The sequence below is a fragment of the Hyla sarda genome, chromosome 3 (assembly GCF_029499605.1).
Source record: "Hyla sarda isolate aHylSar1 chromosome 3, aHylSar1.hap1, whole genome shotgun sequence".
NCBI lineage: Eukaryota > Metazoa > Chordata > Amphibia > Anura > Hylidae > Hyla > Hyla sarda.
Window position 1 is genome coordinate 210,616,292 of NC_079191.1, and position 20,121 is coordinate 210,636,412.

Genomic DNA, 20,121 nt, shown 5'->3' on the forward strand with positions numbered 1-20,121 from the left:
TCCTGCTGCAGCTGCAGATTTTGCGCAGCAAGAAACGTGGGACCGTACCCTAAACGTGCGATACATGCGACATATAGAGAGTGCAGTCAAACACTATAGGACCGCCCACACGACTACTTACCTAGATTGAGCAATGGGTTTACATGAATAAATGCCACATTATTCTTAAACTTTACCACAATACATGAGTTTGCCCATTTCCTTCTGTTTTCAATACCACAGGCTCCCTTCACAAGAAGGCACAATTCTAGACAAAATTCTAGACAAAAATATCCACCACTCCATTTCCTGAATAGAAAATAATAAGCGCTGCCAGAATACAATAGGTACATTTTATAAAATATAAATATTTTTTCCACATAACATACAATACGTTTTAGAACCGTATTAGCAATGGTCAGAAACGCGTTGTACATTTTTTTAATATTAAAGGAAACATTTTTATTAAATGTAACTATCATATCATGGCAGTGCTTATATTTTCCTATTCAGGAATTGAAGGGGTTTTCGTCTTGCATTAGCACCTTTTGTGCGTTGGGAGGAGCAGCAGTCCTGAGGGGATCTAGTGATTTTGCGTTTATGTGATGCACAACCACACTCTGTGTTTTAATACTTACGTACCTATCATCACTTGAAGAAATTCACATAGGAGTTTGCCTTTTGTCTGTCTGTTTGTTAATCTAAACTTTAGGCAAAAATTTCATTAATTTGAATGCAGTTCTACTTGCTTCTAGACCACTTTGCATGCAGTGATCTCCGCTTCTGCGGTTGCTTCATGTAAAGGATGTAAATGTTCGTCTTATTGTGTTAAATACCAGGGCACAAGGACGTACATTTATGTCAATTGGCGTTAAGAGGTTAAAGGGAAGTTAGGCCCATCCTGCAGAGCCCAATGAAGTTAGCTCAAAAGTCCTTAACTGGCCCTTTCACAATTACTCCAGTCCACGGCACCTAAAAGGAACATGTTACGAGCTGCAGTGGAAAAAGTCTAAACTATAGCAAAAAGCCTCTTTGTACAATGGGTGAGTTGTATATTATACAGGTTGCTAGAACATCCAAGGTTAGGTAAGTTACTTGCGTTGCTAATGGAATAATTGAACAACAGTGTTTATTACCTCGACAAATAAAAACAATTTATTTAAGTTAGTAACCAATGCTATTGACAATATTAAATCATTTAAATTTTTTTTATAAAAGTATAAGGTTTTCATTACCTTCCAGTTGTTCATGAAGCGCAAAGAATGAGGCAATGAAGTATTGTTGAGGGAGAGCAACAAGATCAGTTCCAAGCAGGTACTGGGTGGCAATGTAAGCGAATGGGCTCCAGTTTCATTCATCCATTTATCCACAAGCCTAAAAGTAACAAAGATTTCATTAAAGATAGCCATGTTCAGCTAGCACCGAGCTGGTAGCACTCCAGAAAGTTTTTTTTTTCCAGCAGATGCTATTGCATTAGTAACACAGAAAACTGATTAACACAGACCTTCTTTTCGGAATGACTTTTTAATATGTTCTCTCAAATGAGACAATTTAACTGTGCAATATTCACCATTAGAAAAATGTTAAGGTTTTTCATTATGCTTTAGTTGTGTTGTGCTGCTGAGCTTCTTTCCCCTCTAGGGTCCCTTAATATTCCAATAAGAGAGTAGTTGTGATTACAGAACTAATAAAAGCAAGAGCAGTCACTGAATTTATGAAGGTAGGAAAGCACCTGATTCATATTGTGCTCATCTTGTAAGATAGTTAGCAAAACTGTACAATCTGTCCATCCATTTAAATGCAGGATTTACAAGGTCTTGTGATATGATGACCTTCATTATTCTTTTTCTCCAAAGAGTTTTATTTAACCTCCAGTAAAAATATATACATTATAGTGCTCTTAGAGCTGCATGTGTAACACCTTGAGAAGCATTTCCCTTCAATGTCCAGCCATTTGTGTTGCAGACCAGACCATCTTCATAATTCACTAACAGAAACTTGTTATCACTGTCCACCAGGTCTTTCTACAAACACCGCTAGCTCACATAACACTTACCAGTTTGTCTTATATGAACTTTCATACCTTTAAATGGGTACTCTCATACATTTAAAGAGGTAAATTCTTTCGATTTAAAATTTTAAAGCCTTCCTGTATGCTCCAGAGGAAGTAGTGTAGTTCTGGAACTGTCCACGGAAGGGGCAAATTCCCATAGCAAACCTATCCTGCTCTGGATAGTTCCAGACACGAACAGAGGTAGCAGCAGAGACTAGAGCACTGTGGTCACACAGAAAAGAACTATACAATTTCTCCTGGAGCATACAGCAGCTGATAAGTACTGGAAGGCTTAATATTTTTAAATAGAGGTAATTTACAAATATGTTGTTCTGTCTCCCTTGCACATATTGTAGTTTACATTGTTGTGTTTTGAGCATTTAGATCTTCCTTCTTTGGTGGCTAGGCTTTCATTAATTGCAGTTCCATATATATATATATATATATATATATATATATATATATATATGTACTCAAGTAGAAAACAGACATGGTGCACATCTACAATCTTGCACAATGATCCAATTGCTTCTCAGCATCATTTCAAAAACTAACAGGTTGTTAGTATATACGTTTTGATCAAAAAGTACAAAGCCCACTCGCCACGTCAAGGCCACCTATTTAGAGTGGGTCCCTAACGTCCCTAGCATAAAATGGCGTAGCACCAGTGCCCACAGGGGGAACGACCCACTGGCAGAGCGGCCCCAACCAGTCAATGGGTCGCACCTCCCCGCAGACTCGGCAGCAACGGACGCCGCACAGCACCACACCAGTGTGAACAAGGTGTAACAGCACACTTACCATGCTCTCCCAGTCAAACTGGGAGGCTGCCAGGAAAGAAAAGGCCCTTGTGTAGCTAACTACTACTTATATAGGGTTGGGCTGAGGGGGTGGGGAAGAGTGCAAACATATGTCTGCACTCTTCCCCACCCCCTCAGCCTAACCCTATATAAGTAGTAGTTAGCTACACAAGGGCCATTTCTTTCCTAGCAGCCTCCCAGTCTGACTGGGAGAGCATGGTAAGTGTGCTGTTACACCTTGTTCACACTGGTGTGGTGCTGTGCGGCGCCTGTTATTGCCATGGCGCCGTGTCTGTGGGGGGGTGGGGGTGCGACCCATAGATTGGTTTGAGTGGCATTGGGGCCGCTCTGCCAGTGGGTCATTCTCCCCCCCCCCCCCCCCCCATGGGCACTGGTGTCGCGCGGTGGTGGTTGCCGCCCAGTGCTACGCCATTTTATGCTAGGGATGTTGGGGACCCACTCTAAATAGGTGGCCTTGACGTGGCGAGTGGGCTTGTACTTTTTGATCAAAAATGTGTACTAACAACCTGTTAGTTTTTGATATTACGCTGAGATGCAATTAGATCATTATACAAGATTGTAGATGTGCGACCATGTCTGTTTCTTCTACCTGAATATATATATATATATATATATATATATATATAGCGAGAGAGAGAGTGTGATTAGTAAAAAGGTAATTACACATGTATACCTGTATGTATCATAAATTCTGTTAAAGCGTACCTATCATAGACAAAAAAATAGAAAGTTACATGTTACTCAGTACCTCATCCTGATCATGTACATATAACTTTGTGTGTCTAGCTTCTGTGTTTCTTTTAAAATCAGCTTATATCAGATCCCACCTCTTCTCACAGGCAGAGGGCGTGTCCCTCTCTAGCCTTTACTGTACATGACTAAACTTCCTCCCTCACTGTATGTCACTGAGCTGTCCTCATGTAATCTCCTTAACCCCTTAAGGACATGCGCTGTAAATGTACGATGCTGCATAGCATCACTTAGCGCACAGCGCCATACATTAATGGCGCGGCTGTGACAGGAGCGCAGGAGCTGAACTCGCTTAATTCCCAGCGGCTGTCAGCAGCCGCTGACCCACCGGTAATAGCAGATATCAGCGATCGCACTGATGCCTGCCATTAACCCCTCAGGTGCCGTGATCAATACAGATCACAGCATCTGCTGCAGTGCGCCACTTATAATGGCTGATCTGCCAAGATGCCGGACGGAGGTCCCCTCACCTGTCTCAGTCCGTCTCCTGAGGTCTTCTGCACTTATCTGCTTTCCAGCAGACCAGAGCAGAAAATCGCCGATAATAATGATCTGTGCTATTGAAAATGCATAGCACTGAACAGTATTAGCAATATAATACTTGCTATAAATAGTACCCTATGGGGAGTAAAAAAAAGTGTAAAATAAATGGAAAAAAAGTTTAATAAAAAGTAAAAAAAATAAAGTGAAAAAGCCCCTTCCCCAATAAAAGTTTTAAATCACCCCTTTTTCCCATATTAATACAAAAAAGCATCAAAAAATTTGAAATAATAAACATATTTGGTATTGTTGCGTGCGTAAATGTCTGAACTATAAAAATATAATGTTAATGATCCCCTACAGCGAATGGCTATAAATGTAAAAAATTTTTTTTTTTAAAGTAAAAAATGTCTGCTTTTCTGTCACATCAAACTGCAAATTTTTTTTTTATAAAAAGTGATCAAAAAGTCACATACGCAAACGTATCAAAACAAACTACAGATCATGGCGCCAAAAATTTGCCCTCACACATCCCTGAATACGGAAAAATGAGAACATTAGAGTTGGTCAAAATAGGGCAATTTTAAATAATAATAGAAATGTATTAAACCATGGGTATCATTTTGATGGTATTGACCCAGAGAATAAAGAAAACATGTAATTTTTACCATAAAGTGTACAGCGCAAAAACAAAAAACCCCAAATTTGCAAAATTATGATTTTTGTTCAAACTTCCTTACACAAAAAAATTATTTTTTGGGCTAACCATACATTTTAGGGTAAAATGAGTAATGTAATTGCAAAGTACAAATGGTCACGCAAACAACAAGCCCTCATATGGGTCTGGGAATGGAAATATTTATCTGTTTAAATGGCATCTGTTTAATAGTACTTTATATCCCTATGTTAGTTATGAATTTTAGAAGATGAGGAGGAAAAAACTAACGCAAAAATAAAATTGTCTGTGTCCTTAAAGGGGTACTCCGGTGAAAACCTTTTTTCTTTTAAATCTACTGGTTGCAGAAAGTTAAACATATTTGTAAATTACTTCTATTAAAAAATCTTAATCCTTCCAGTACTTATTAGCTGCTGAATGCTACATAGGCAATTCCTTTCTTTTTGGAACACTATACACATAGGGGTATATGCAGAGAATGCACCCCTGTGTCTGTAGTACAGACACTAGGTTGCAATGCTCTGCACATACTACCATGTGTATAGCAGTGTGCATGTAGTACACACTTACACTACTATACACATGGGGGTATGCGCAGACCAGTTTATCCTAGTGTCTGTAGATGACACTAGGGTGCAATGCTCTGCAGATACCCCCCATGTGTGTGTCAATAAGCAATGCGGCAGTAACAGGGGTAGGGTGCATTAAACTGCAGGAAACTGTCCTACCAGCGGTAGTAGTACGGAGTCCTCCACGGCAGGCAGAGGCATCATAAGTGTAGAGCATCCACAAGCAGCGGAGGAGGGGAGGAGTTCAGAGAAGCAGCCGCACACGTGATTGGTGAGCAGCGGAGGGTGGGATAGGGACACGACTAACTTAAAAGAGGCTGCGGCGGTGTGGACTAGCGTCTGACCGCGCGCCCGCAGCTGTGTTATCACAGCAGGAATCCAGACAAGGAATCGGCTGATTATTCGATAACGGGATTCGTCAACAACAAATCCAGTTATTGAATTTTATCGATAATGTTGATTAATCGTTGGAGCCCTAATCTAGCTATGTACTTAGACTATTATACCCCTGCTAAATTGAAGCGCATAGGTGTTTCCCCTTCGGATCCGTGTTTTTGCTGCTCCTCAGAGATAGGTACTTTTTTGCATGCTGTTTGGGACTGCCCAGCCGTTGCCTACTTTTGGAGGGAAGTGATGGAGTTTTTGGCTGATCACTTGGACTTCCCATTTATACTCTCGCCTGAGGTGTGCCTGTTGAGTGTTATTAATGGGGTTGTTTCTAGTTCTCATAGGCGTATACAGATCCATTTTCTTTTTTGTGCGCACAAGATTGTGGTGATGACCTGGAAGGATACATCTTCTCCCCCCTTGTCCAGGTGGCTTAGTCTGGTTAATAAATATGTCCCATTATACCAGGCGCTGTATGTGAGTCGCAAGTGCCCTAAGGAATTTGATACGGTCTGGACTCCCTGGCTCTTACTGGATGTGGCAGGGGTGGCGGGGTTGGGGTTGCCGGGATGTGAGCATCTGTGTCTGTTTTTGTCTGTCTGTGTTGGGTCTTTCTCCAGTCGGGTCTCGGAAAAGGCCTTTATAAGCTGGTGGCATCTGTTTAATAGTACTTTATATCCCGATGTTAGTTGCGATATTGATGTCAGACTTATGGAGACTGTTGTTGCAAAATCGAAATAAATACTTTTAAAGAGCTATACTTATGTTCTATGGCTCTATTGTTTTTAAAAATATAGTTTTGGCGATAGTGGCCATTTAAAGAATTCTTGACCATTTTAGTAAGTTATCTGTATAACATGCAACAATAATACAAATCTATACTTTCCATTAAATTAATTATCCTGGCATAGAAAAGCAGGGTTGAGTTCTGTTCCATTCCTTTCCTCAGGTCGTGTGGTATTGCAGCCAAGTTCCATTGGAGACAATGGAGCCAAGTTGTAATACCACACACAATCTGAAAGCTGTGCTGGTGTCGTAAGTAATTAGCTCTGCTTTTCTATTCCGGAATAACCCCTTTAAATATAATATAGTAAATGCTGCTGTTTTGAAGCTACAGTACAAAGCCATGGCTGCTACACGGAAACCGAATTTCGGTCGGTGTGGCTTAATCCTCTCCTGACCCATGACAAACATATACATCATGGATCGGGTGAGGACCAGACGCGGGCTGTGGGTTGGGTCCGCGTCATGCACAGGAGATACCCGCTGCTATCAGCTGACATCTGCCTGTAATGATGGACATTGGAGATCGCTCTGATGTCCGTCATTTAATTAGTTGCCACCTGACGGCCCTCTGCTGATTCTTGTAGAAGGGGGCCACAGCTAATAGCCAACATGCGGCGATCGCCGCATGTCAGCTATTAACCCTTTAGATCGCCACTGTCAAAGCTCATAGCAGCATTTAAAGGGTGCCATAAACACTCCCTGGTGGTCCAATGGGCTTACCTTCCTTCTGTCTGGTTCGTGGCTCTGCATTTGATTGAGCCTGGCTAAGCAGGCTCAACCAAATGATCATTCATTGATCTGTATGAGGAATCAAATGATTCCTCATAAAAGTCCCCTAAGGGGACTAATAAAGTATACAAAATAAAAATTAAAAAGTTAAAAGTAAAAAAAAAAAGCCATTAACCCCTTCCATAAAAGTTTAAATCACCCTCCTTTTCCCATTTTCCATATAAAAAATATGAAAAAATAATAAAAACAAACATATTTGTTATCGTCACATGCGTAATTGTCCCAACTATTAAATTATTTTATTTCTGATCCTCCTGTGTGAACGGTGTAAATGCAAAAAAAATTTAAATGTGAAAAAAGTTATCAAATGTAACAAAAACTATATTTAAAAAAGGGGGTGGGCTGATGCATTTTTGGTTTTCGGCCAAGCACAGCCAAAATTTTTGGTTTCGGACGTAAATTTCCCTTTCAGAGCATCCCTAAACAAAGATATTAGCCAAAAACTACAAATATGTTGGCACTAAGAAATATTGCTGTTTGATCAGCTTTGTGTACAGTGACAGAACAATCCAATCTCAAACTGAAGCTGGAAATTGGCTTTGTGATCTGCCAAGCGGTAACACACTAGAATGTGTTGGACAAAACCTTTACATAAATAAATTATTATAATGAAATTTCTTCAGCAAGCCACCTATTGATTTGGAAAAACACATCCCGCTCTACAAACTAAAAATAAATGTGCCTTTTCTAAGTCCTGTTCAAAGCTTGCACTGATGAAATATTCAGAAGATAGTGGAAAAACCCTGAACAAACCCTCCCAATCTCAGCAAATTAAAAAGATTATTTTTTTGTGTGTGAAAGAAAGAACTATATTTATAACATTTAAGTTTTCCTATATTTTATACAAGTGTGAAAAATAATAGAGACAAATATAAAATGGTCAAAAGGTACCTAACAGCATTATTTTTTACTGCAAACCTAAGGTAGACAAGTCATTTATGTTGTAATACTGCACCCAGTATATAGCAATGAAGGTAATATCGCTGTGCCATCCAAATATTAAAGGGGTATTCCAGGCCAAAACTGTTTTTTATATATCAACTGGCTCCGGAAAGTTAAACAGATTTGTAAATTACTTCTATTAAAAAAATCTTAATCCTTCCAATAGTTATTAGCTTCTGAAGTTGTTTTTGTTTTCTGTCTAACTGCTCTCTGATGACTCACGTCCCGGGAGCTGTGCAGTTCCTATGGGGATATTCTCCCATCATGCACAGCTCCCGGGATGTGACATCATCATTGAGCAGTTAGACAGAAAACTTCAGAAGCTAATAACTATTGGAAGGATTAAAATTTCTTAATAGAAGTAATTTACAAATCTGTTTAACTTATATATAAAAAAAGGTTTTGCCTGGAATACCCCTTTAACTTAATTTGTCAGGTGAATGAAACTACCTGTGTATGGTGTTAAAAAGTATAATAAAGCATCTTATTAATGTTATGATCCATACTGCACAGATTAGCTGAGCTGTCTGGCTTATAGCTGTGGTGTCCCGCCACACTCTCTGAAAGCAGTCTGCTCCATCCTTGCTTTCCTCTCCCCTCCTGTCTGTTGAGGACTAGACCATGAATGTGAAAAAGAGAAGCTCATATTACTTCTCATTAGATATTGAAGCAGCAGAAAGCCTTTCTCTGATAAGACAGCAGTGAGCCTGTTCTGATGGAAACTACTGTGACCGAGAAAGGCTTCCTGTTGCCTTAAAATTTAAAGAGCAGTAATATGAGCTCTCCTCTTCAAATCAATGGTCTTGTCCTGGACAAACAGGAGGGGGAGCAATGATGGGGCAAACTGCTTTCAGAGAGTGTGATATCACAGATTCAGGTCAGACAGCTCCGCTCATGGAGAGATCTGAGCACTATGGCTAACAACACTATATTAGTAAGTTACTTTATTACGCTTTTTGACACCATACACATTTTTTTCAGGCCAACCTAGTCTACACTGGGCTGTGTTGCACAGAAAGAAGGTGCAGTTAGGTCGCAATAAATATAATTTATTTTCAAATTTTGTAAATGGTATTAGAAAATGGACATATGGTTATGTAAGCAACCCATATATTATAGGGGCAGATTTATAAAGTGATCTTACAGTAAGATTCTAAAGGTTGCCTACTGCAACTAATTAATGTTTTTTATGGGTAACAAAGAGAATCTAACTATATGACTGCTAGCTAAATCTTCTGTTATTTAAGGGATATTAACTGCATTATAGTGTAGGTAAAGAGCATTACACTTACTTTAATTAGTAGTTGCAAAGTTATATATTGCTAATGCAGTTCTGTGCCCAATGAAAGCAGGGAGCCAGTTTGCCGAGCCCCCTTGCCTCCTCAATATTCACTTCTTGGCCCTTCCAAGTCATTAGGACGTGAGAGCCTGCCAGGTGTGAGGAAGTCAGGTGTAGAGAGGCAGCGGCACTTTCGCTCTGCTCAGAAAGGAGAGCGTTAACCCCAGCAGGCTAAGGCGAGGCACGTGCTCTCCATCATGCAAGTGCAAGAAAAACTGCAAGCAAGTACCACCTAAAAAAAAAACGCAGGCTTAGAGTGAAGACATTTAAATAATCATCGGGGAGGCAGGCCAGGCAATGAATATTGAGGAGGCCGGGGGGCTCAGCAAGCCGGCTCCCTGCATTCATTGCGCATAGTATCGCAATAGCAAGAGGAGACCAGCATAACTCTTACTACAACTAATAGCAACTACTCAACTAATTAAAAGTAAGTCACCACTGTTTTTAATGCTGTTTGGTGGTGCCAAACAGCATAATACTGTGTGTTGCACCAACATTACATTTTACTATTCTCGAAAATACCATGTAATAATATACCTGTATGTACAAGAGTGAAATGTCATGCATACATATTTTATTTTATGTCTTATATGATGGATAAGGCAGAAACAGACCTATTTTTGGCAGTTTTTATTGACATTATATTATTATTATATATTATTACATTATTTTATTCTCAAATAATTAGCAGGCTGCCTTCTTTGTCTCCCGACACATGTAATCTACTTCCTGGAAGATAGTGAAAACTTGTGGAGAGTAACCACTGCATCTGATTATTTGGAGTCTGTGCACAGTGTTTAGATGGACTCCTAAACTACGTGGTCTGCTGGAGTCTTTGTGGGTGTTCTATACACTATTGGCTGGGTATTGTCACGATGCCGGCTGGCAGGAGGTGGATCCTCTGTGCCAGAGAGGGATTGGCGAGGACCGCGCTAGTGGACCGGTTCTAAGCCACTACAGGTTTTCACCAGAGCCCGCCGCAAAGCGGGATGGTCTTGCTGCGGCGGTAGTGACCAGGTCGTATCCACTAGCAACGGCTCACCTCTCTGACTGCTGAAGATACTGAAGATAGGCGAGGTACAAGGGAGTAGGCAGAAGCAAGGTCGGACGTAGCAGAAGGTCGAGGCAGGCAGCAAGGATCGTAGTCAGGGGCAACGGCAGGAGGTCAGGAACACGGGCTAGGAACAGACAAGGGAACGCTTTCACTAGGCACTAAGGCAACAAGATCCGGCAAGGGAGTGCAGGGGAAGTGAGGTAATATAGGGAAGTACACAGGTGATCACACTAATTGGTAATTGGGAAGATTGGGCCAGGCACCAACATTGGTGCACTGGCCCTTTAAATTGCAGAGACCCGGCGCGCGCGCGCCCTAGGGAGCGGGGCCGCGCGCGCCGGGACAGGACCGACGGAGAGCGAGTCAGGTACGGGGACCGGGGTGCGCATCGCGAGCGGGCGCCACCCGCATCGCGAATCGCATCCCGGCTGGAGGCGGTACCGCAGCGCACCCGGTCAGTGGATCTGACCGGGGCGCTGCAGCAACGAGGATGAGGCGAGCGCTCCGGGGAGGAACGGGGACCCGGAGCGCTCGGCGTAACAGGTATGGGACTGGCTGGGACTCTCTATACATTTTTCAGTAGCTTTGCATTTGGAATAGCAGTGTAGGTAGGGGTAAGTACCTACCAAAAGTAGTCCAAGTATGGACAACTAGTGAACCAACAACAGAGTAAAAGGTACTTGTCAGAAGTGGGATATATTAGACCGCAAGTAAACAGTTTCTTCTTGATATTGACGTGTCAGAAGCAGATAAAGGAGCAATGCTTTTGTTCATATAATATGTATACTAGTCAAGAGCCACATTGAGATGGCCAGAAGTCTGGGTCAAAGTATGCAGAGGCAAGTACCTACCAAAGGTGACAAAAGGGAGGACAATCAGTGACCCAGTTACATGGTTACAGGTGTCCAAGTATCACTGATGCTTTTGGTGAGCAAAGGCTAGGCTGTCTGGCCCGATAAAGAAAAGCTTCCGAGGCACAAATTGCTTAAAAAGTTAATGCTGGCTTTGATATGAAGTTGTCAGAATACAGTGCATCACAGTCAAAGACCAGTCAGTGTGCTCATGTTGAACCCTGTACACAACTGAAAAGACCCACAATGGTCTTGTGACCATGGCCCGTGGACCAATAGCAGAAGGTGCACAGATCTGATGAACCACATGTAATGTGACAGCTGGGTGCTTTCTATTGCTTACCAGGAAACAATGGAATCAAGATACACTATGGGAAGAAGACAAGCCAGTGCAGTGTGATGTTTTGGGCAATTTTCTGCGGCAAAACAGTAGGTGTTGGTATTCATGTAGGTGTTATTTTGAAACACTCACAAACCACTGTTGCAGAACAAATACACCCATTCATGGTAACTGTATGTCCCAATTCCAATGGCCTTTGTCAAACAGCTTTGAGAAACAGTACCAAGGTACTGACTGACTTGGCTTCCAAGCTCCCCGGATCTAGACTCAATCACTTGTAGGATGTGCTGATAAAACAAGTCTAACCATTGAATGGCCCTACCACACAACTCATAAAAAAGGATTCTATGGAATCTGTTGCCAACATCTTGTTGCCAGAATACTACAGGGCACATTCAAAGATCTTCTGAAGGCAATGCCTTGACAGGTCACAATTTTTTTTGTCACTAGTATGCAAGTTAAAAAAAGGAACAGAAACAAAATATAGCTGTTTCGGAAAATCATGAATGAACTAGAAAAATATTGGCAGCGCTTTCTTTTCCAGGTAAAATAATCTTTTCCTGCATCATTCTCTAGTCAGAAGATCATGTTTTAGCATCCATGTAATTGTCTCAGTTTTGCACAGGCAGCATTTCTATATATTATTCTCTTTCCTGAGGTAACCTTAGATTATGAGTGTATGATTTCAAATTATGAAAGCTTCCTGGAACTCGCTGATATCAGGACTTTCAGACCCTGACAGCTTCGCTCATTTGAAATTAGCTGTCACGTTAACTTATTACTGTCCATGGAGAAGATATTGCATATATATATATATATATTTGAATAGATTGAAAATTGAAAAGAAAGGGTATTTAGGGGACTTTAATTGTGGCATTGTGGCGTGGTTGTTGGTGCTAGACAGGCTAGACCACTGTCACTTTAAACATTAATAACTCTGGGATGCTTTTAGTTATCATTCTGATTAAGAGAATGTTTTTTCATGACATATTCTACTTTAACATAGTGGTAAAATTTTATGGTAACTTGCATCCTTTCTTGGTGAAAAATCCCCAAATTTGATGAAAAATTTGAAAATGTTGCATTTTTCTAACTTTGAAGCTCTCTGCTTGTAAGGAAAATGGATATTCCAAATAAATTTTTTTTAATTCAAATTTCCAATATGTCTACTTTATGTTTGCATCAAAAAATCTACGTGTTTTTATTTTTGGAAGTGAAGTGGATTTGAAGGGTCTTCATATTAGAAATACCCCCCAAATGACCCCATTATAAAAAACTGCACCCCCCAAAGTACTCAAAATGACATTCAGTCAGCATTTTAACCCTTTAGGTGTTTCACAGGAATAGCAGCAAAGTGAAGGAGAAAATTCACAATCTTCATTTTTTACACTCGCATGTTCTTGTAGACCCAATTTTTCAATTTTTACAAGGGGTAAAAGGAGAAAATGTATACTTATATTTGTAGCCCAATTTCTCTTGAGTAAGCACATACCTCATATGTCTATGTAAAGTGTTCGGCGGGCGCAGTAGAGGGCTCAGAAGCGAAGGAGCAACAAGGGGATTTTGGAGAGTACGTTTTTCTGAAATGGTTTTTGGGGGGCATGTTGCATTTAGGAAGCCCCTATGGTGCCAGAACAGCAAAAAAAAAAAAAAAACACATGGCATACCATTTTGGAAACTAGACCCCTTGAGGAACGTAACAAGGAATAAAGTGAGCCTAAATACCCCACAGGGGTTTCACGACTTTTGCATATGTAAAAAATATATTTTTTTTTTCACTAAAATGTGTGTTTCCTTCCAAATGTCACATTTTTGCAAGGGTTAATAGCAGAAAATACCCCCCAAAATTTGTAACCCCATCTCTTCCGAGTATGGCGGTACCCCAGAAGTTGACCTGAATTGCACTACGGGCGAACTACAATACTCAGAAGAGATGGATTCATATTTGGCTTTTTGAGAGCAAATTTTGCTTGGGGGGCATGTCGCATATAGGAAGCCCCTATGGTGCCAGGACAGCAAAAAAAAAAAACACATGGCATACCATTTTGGAAACTAGACCCCTTGAGGAACGTAACAAGGGGTAAAGTAAGCCTTAATACCCCACAGGGGTTTCACGACTTTTGCATATGTAAAAAAAAAAAAAAAATTCACAAAAATGTTAGTTTTCCCCAAAATTTTACATTTTTACAAGAGTTAATAGCAGAAAAGACCCCCCACAACTTGTAAATACATTTCTTTGGAGTAAGGACATACCTTATTTTTTGATGATAATGGCTCGGCGGATGCACAGCAGGTCTTGCTGGAGTGGGAGGGCAGTCAGGGGCCTTGAGCTTCATATGGAGCCAGGATGTGGGACCCCCCCCCCCCCTCAAGGAGCGTTAATGGGGAAGCACTGAGCCCTAAAATAGGGGAACACTATGGGGGACAAGGGGCCGTAACTGGGGTATACAGGTGGGGTACAGAGGCCCTTAATATGGGGTACAGTGGGACAGAAATATAAAATAAAAAAGGATATATTCCCAGAATGATGACCCAGAGCATAGCCAAAACTGAAAAAAAATATGCCCGCCCCAAACCCTATGCTCTGAATCATCATTCTGGGAATGTGATGTGTGTGGCCGTCCCTAACCTGTTGCCTCAAATGCACACCAGCTCAGGTGGAGAGAGAGCGCGCTGCGCCTTTGAGGCAACATAAAAAAGTCCCCGATGATAGTGACTCAGTGACCTATGACCCATTTTTGAAAAAAACACCCCCAGAGGTCTTATCAGGTTTTGTTTTTTTTAGGTTTTTGGGGCAATTTAGAAATTTATGGGGTTAAAAATTTGGAATGTACTCTGGACTTGGTACATTGGTCAAGTTATGGAAAATTTACATAAAAAGGGAAAATTTAGGGCTCCATGGAAGTGCGATACTCCCTGAAGCAGCCTATGCAGAGGCCCGGATTATCTGGGCAAGTGTCACATTGATATGTGGTGTCCTTCCGAATCCCCCTCCTGAAACACACTCTGCATTTTTTCTGGGTTCGTCCCTTCTTTCCAGTGGGGGATCACACCTGGAAAGTGTTGGCCTGGAACGATCATGGCGCCTATAACTTCAGACCCTTGGGAAGTCCGGCCTGATCTTTCCCGGTCAGCAAAGACAAGGAACCTTAGGACTTCTTCTTGGTACTGGAGGAATGTCCCTGTGTTGCCAGCGTACTGGGATAGTACAAAAGCGCTGTACATGGCAACCTGTACCATGTAGACCGCAACTTTTTTGTACCATGCCCGCATGGCGTTATATGGCTGGAGGACTTGATCTGAGAGATCAACTCCCCCCATATACCGATTGTTGTCCAGAATACAATTGGGCTTGAGGACCGGTCCCACAGTACCTCGCACAGGGACAGGGGTGCTGCCATTCCCATGAATAGTGGTGAGTATAAGGACATCCCTCTTATCCTTATACTTCACCAACAACAGGTTATCATGGGTGAGGGCACGGGACTCACCCTTGGGAATAGGCGACTGGACCAAATTTAGAGGGAGGCCTCTCTGGTTCCTCCGCACGGTCCCACAAGCGGACGTGGATCTGGCGGAAAGGGATTTGAACAGAGGGATGCTGGTATAAAAGTTGTCCACGTACACGTGGTAACCCTTATCCAGCAATGGGTGCACAAGGTCCCAAATGATTTTCCCGCTAACACCCAGAGTGGGGGAACAATCTGGGGGTTCAACAAGGGAATCTCGTCCCTCATACACTCTAAACTTGAGAGTGTACCCAGAGGTACTCTCACAAAGTTTATAGAGCTTCACGCCATACCGCTCCCGCTTCAAGGGAATATACTGGCGGAAGATGAGTCTCCCCTTAAAACCGATGAGAGACTCATCTACAGAGAGGTCCCTGAGTGGTACGTAGGCCTCCAAAAATTTGGTGATCGATGACCGGCCTCATTTTGTAAAGCCGGTCATGGGCAGGATCACCTCGGGGCAGACATACCGCATTATCTGCATAATGCAGGCATTTCCGAACCGCCTCAAACCACCTCCGTGTCATCGCCATACTGTAAAGCGGGGTCTGATAGAGAACGTCCCTGCTCCAGTAATGACGAGCACTTTGTTTTTTTGTCCAGGCCCATATGCAGCGTGGGGCCCCAAAATGTTCTCATTTCCGCTGCATCAATGGCACGCCATTCATTGGACCTGGCCAAAAACGAATTGGGGTGGTGGGCAATGAACTGCTGGGCATACAAGTTCATTTGCTCCACCATGTGATTGACCAGGCTGTCATTGAAAAATAACTTTAAAAAGTCTAGATCAGTGAAGCCAGAATGGTCAATCCGGATTCCGGAACCCGTGGCTGATAACCCTCTGGGGGGCTCCAGACAGGGTCATCGGAAAGGGGCTCCGATGCACTTGTCTGGGGGTCCGGACTCCTATTTCGAGCGGCATTGCCACTCGTACTAGTGTCAGCTACTGGCTCACTCTCATGGGGGGTGCGTGGCCTCGCCTGGCGGCGTCTCCGCCGCCGTGCAAGGGGCTCATCATCACTGCTAGATGATGAGGACGACGAGGAAGAACACAAAAATGTAGGATCTTCCTCGTCCTCACTGGCAGATTCGGAGTCGGAGGCTAAAAAAGCGTAAGCCTCCGCTGCCGAAAATGCCCGGCGGGCCATCGCCTTTTTTCTACGGTGGCGGGGGTGGGGTGGTGGGGAGGGTGTGTGTGCGCAGGGAAGTGTGTAGTGCTTGGTGTAAACTTGCAGGAAAAAAAAAATGGGTGGCACTCGCAGCACCCTGAACTCCTAATAGGGCCGGGGTCACACGGATCAGGTGGCAGCGGACCCTTGGGGACCTATTAGGGGGTCGGGGCCAACAGGTTTGAGAACGGCAACAGTAACTCTGATAACCACTTGTTACAATCAAGGTATGCAGAATACCATCTCTGAACGCACAACAAGCCAAACCTAAGCAGATGAGCTACTGCAGCGGATAACCACACCCAAAGCCACTCCTGTCAGCTAAAAACAGGATACTGAGTACAAATACTGAATACTACAATACTCCCACAGGCTCACCAAACTGGACAACGGAAGACTTTAAGAACGTTACTGGTCTGAGGAGTCTTGATTCCAGCTGAAAAATTCATGATTGTTGGCGTTAACAACATAAAAACATTGATCCATCCTGCCTTGTATGAATGGTTCAGGGTGGTGGTGTAATGGTGTGGAGGACATTTTCTTGTCACATTTTGGCCCCATAGTAATCATGTGCATCTCTTTAGGACCACAGTGTAATGGTTACTTGCAGCAGGATAATGTCACAAAGCTCACATTATCTTAAACTGGAAGATATGTTGGCTGCTTCTTGATAATGAGTCCACTGTACTCCAAAGGCCTGCACAGTCACCAGATCTCAATCCAATACAGAACCTTTTGGACTTAATGGATCTACAGCATGATTATGTTTTCCACAAATCTGCAGCAACTAAGTGATGCCATCATGTCCACATGAACCAAAATCTCTGAGGAATGTTTGAAACACCTAATAGTTACCCCATCCTAAAACATCACTTTTATTAATGTGTTTATTAAAAGGTATAACAAAAAAAAAAAAAAGTTTAAAAACACCAGTGTCACCAGTCCAAATGGAAAAGGTATAGGTCACTGTGACATGAGGGCATGCGCCCACAATCATATAACACTGGGAGTATCATATATATACTGTTGATGGCTGCAATCCTAACAAGTATAAAAAAATATGACCGGTGACACAGGCTTATTAAAAACTCAGACAAAGCCCCACCCCCTGACAAGTTTTGCTCCTCAGAGCTCCATCAGAGGTCTGGGCTAGAAATGTTTCTTAATTTATTGGAAAAAGGAAAACATTTTAATAATTACATTAAAATAGATATTCAGACTACGACCATGGATGACTATGGCCCTTCTTGGACATTCACTGAGTTGTCCCTAAGCCACTCCTGTGTTGTCTTGCCTATGTGCTTAGGGTCACTGTAGCACTAGGTTGCAACATAACAAAATGTGAATAAAAGCACTGTACATACCTCACAGTAGGGGAATGAGTAGGGCTGCCCTGGCTACAAGCTAATTACAGATAAGAAGGGGGAGAAATGTTAACATATTGATGTTCTTCTAAAATCTATTTCTTTTGTGTTCTTGTCAATTCAATTACTCTTGTAAAGAACTAAACTCCACCACTTCTGCTGCAAGCAAAAGTACATTTAGCAATAGCAGGAGTGCCAAGATCATATTTCATGTACTGTACATCCAAGATCGTGGTCAATTTTATCATTAGCGTGACCCAGGAGGAAAGCTGTGTCTGAGCACTAGATAAATGGAATGAACTACAGTAGTTAGAAGGACAGTTTCTAGTCCTAGACAATTAACTATTCCCACTTCGCTAAATTCGTAATTTTTTTTTTTTTGCATTATCCTGCAGATTCACAGTTCTAAAGACTGATTTGAAGCACAAATTTAAATTTGGTACCCCGTCACCTGTCTTGCATCAAATAGTTATGGCACAGACAGGTGGGCATTAATACGTAATGTCATATGTGTACGAGGCGATGATGGTGCAAGCTCATGAGCTGAACACATACCACAAGCATTGGATTTTAGCTGAAATGGCTAGGATTGGTGATGACTATGACCCAAGATGACACCTTAAATACCATTTTCAATAGAGACTAAATCTAATGAATTAGAGGGTTTGTCTTCCCACTGGTGTTCCGGAAATATCACTAGTGGCCAAATAAAGGCCCCATGCAGGAATAGGATGCCAGTTTGTGTTACACCGTCATTAACAGTACAAAAAACGAAATCCTTATTAGTGTTCATATAATGTAATTGCTAGGTACCAATGGGGTGTTATTGCAGCTGTGAGCCCCTAGGTCTACCATCTCTGGCAGGGCCTAAAAGGATGTATGTAAGCATTGAGCTGGCATGCATACTGTAATACACTGCAATAAAGAAAAATGATAGTGCATATTTTAAGCAAAGAGATCAAATAAGAATCTGGGAATGTTTGTTGTTGCTATTAGAATTCTTTTCTGTCTGACCACAGTGCTCTCTGCTGACACCTTTGTCTGTGTCAGCAACTGTTCAGAGCAGGAGAGGTTTGCTATCAGGATTTGTTCCTGCTCTAGACAGTTCATGACACAGCCAGAGGTGTCAGCAGAGAGCAATGTGGTCAAACAGAAAAGTTTAAGAGAGAGTGTAGATGGATTTTTTTTCGAACTTTAGGCAATGGCCCCGAATGGTTTGACATTTGCCCCATTTATTTAATTAACATGTACTTGGTATAGGGGAGGGACCAGCCTGAGGGGACGAATAGATAGTTAGTAGGGGTTGTAGTCAGCCTCTCTCAGGTAGGGTGTACTAGGGAATAACAGGAGGTTCCAGTATAATGGTACTACCCTTCTAAGGGAGTCCCTGCTGTGTAGGTATAGGGGCTATGAATAGGGCGATATTGGGGCACTATAGGTACCGAGGCCCTGGATAAAAACACCTCTCGTCCTGATAGGGTGCTCCCACTGGTCCCTCATTATATCCGACAGGTTAGAACAGATGGCCAGATATTATGTTGTCTGTATTTTACAGTGGTCCCCTGTTATCTAAAGGCATTATAAATTATATTTTTGCTGCCCATCCATACAGTGTCTCTGATGTCTACATATTTTCAGAATCTAGTGGATTAATATACATCTATATTTATGTAACGTTGGAAATTAGCACTAAAATCACTAACCATCTCTGTAGGTGTTGGTATTTGAATTATACCTATGGAGCCTGCAGGTATACTCACAAGGAATACATATATAATGTGTTAGTGAGGAGGTTAACTGTCTGTGGACCTTTAGGCTGTAACACTTTGGCTGTATAGTGATCCACTCCTCGCTGCGGTTCTGCCGATACTGACGAACGCAGCCAAAAATACTGTGTGCAGAGACGTGTTCTCACTACACTAGGTACATGCCCACCGGCCATTCATAATATGAAGGAGTGTCATACGACGCACGATTTAGCACTGCCCACTCTTGCGTCATAAGCGGGCAGACCGGGGGCGACTTTGTTCTGTTCCCTTTTACAATTAATACAAAGAGTGTGGTCTCCTCCCAGCCTGGCAGTAGACCAAACTCAGGAAGTGCTTCTCTGCACTGAGCTTGATTGACAGCTGCAAAGAGCTCACTGAAATCTGCACAGACTGAAAGATGCATAGAGCCTCACTGAAACATGCACAGAGCCTGAGATCTTCTATTTATCACAGCACTGCAACAATGTGAGGGTGGAAGTGGTCCCCCAGCAGGC

The 20,121-nt window shown here is 42.3% G+C and overlaps 2 protein-coding genes across 8 annotated transcripts in view; one reads left to right on the forward strand and one right to left on the reverse strand.

Annotated features, from left to right (window-relative positions):
* The window catches only part of DOP1A (DOP1 leucine zipper like protein A), a 307,594-nt gene that overhangs the window by 106,878 nt on the left and 180,595 nt on the right, over positions 1–20,121 (forward strand). The window lies entirely within an intron of this gene.
* UBE3D (ubiquitin protein ligase E3D) overlaps positions 1–20,121 on the reverse strand; it is a 194,972-nt gene that overhangs the window by 69,561 nt on the left and 105,290 nt on the right. For all 7 annotated transcript variants that reach the window (XR_008891266.1, XR_008891262.1, XR_008891264.1 and 4 more), the window contains one exon: positions 1,215–1,353. Coding sequence is in view for 1 of the 7 variants with exons in the window: in XM_056565969.1 (XP_056421944.1) it covers positions 1,215–1,353 (139 nt within the window). In the remaining 6 variants the exon portion in view is untranslated. The remainder of the gene's footprint in view (positions 1–1,214; positions 1,354–20,121) is intronic.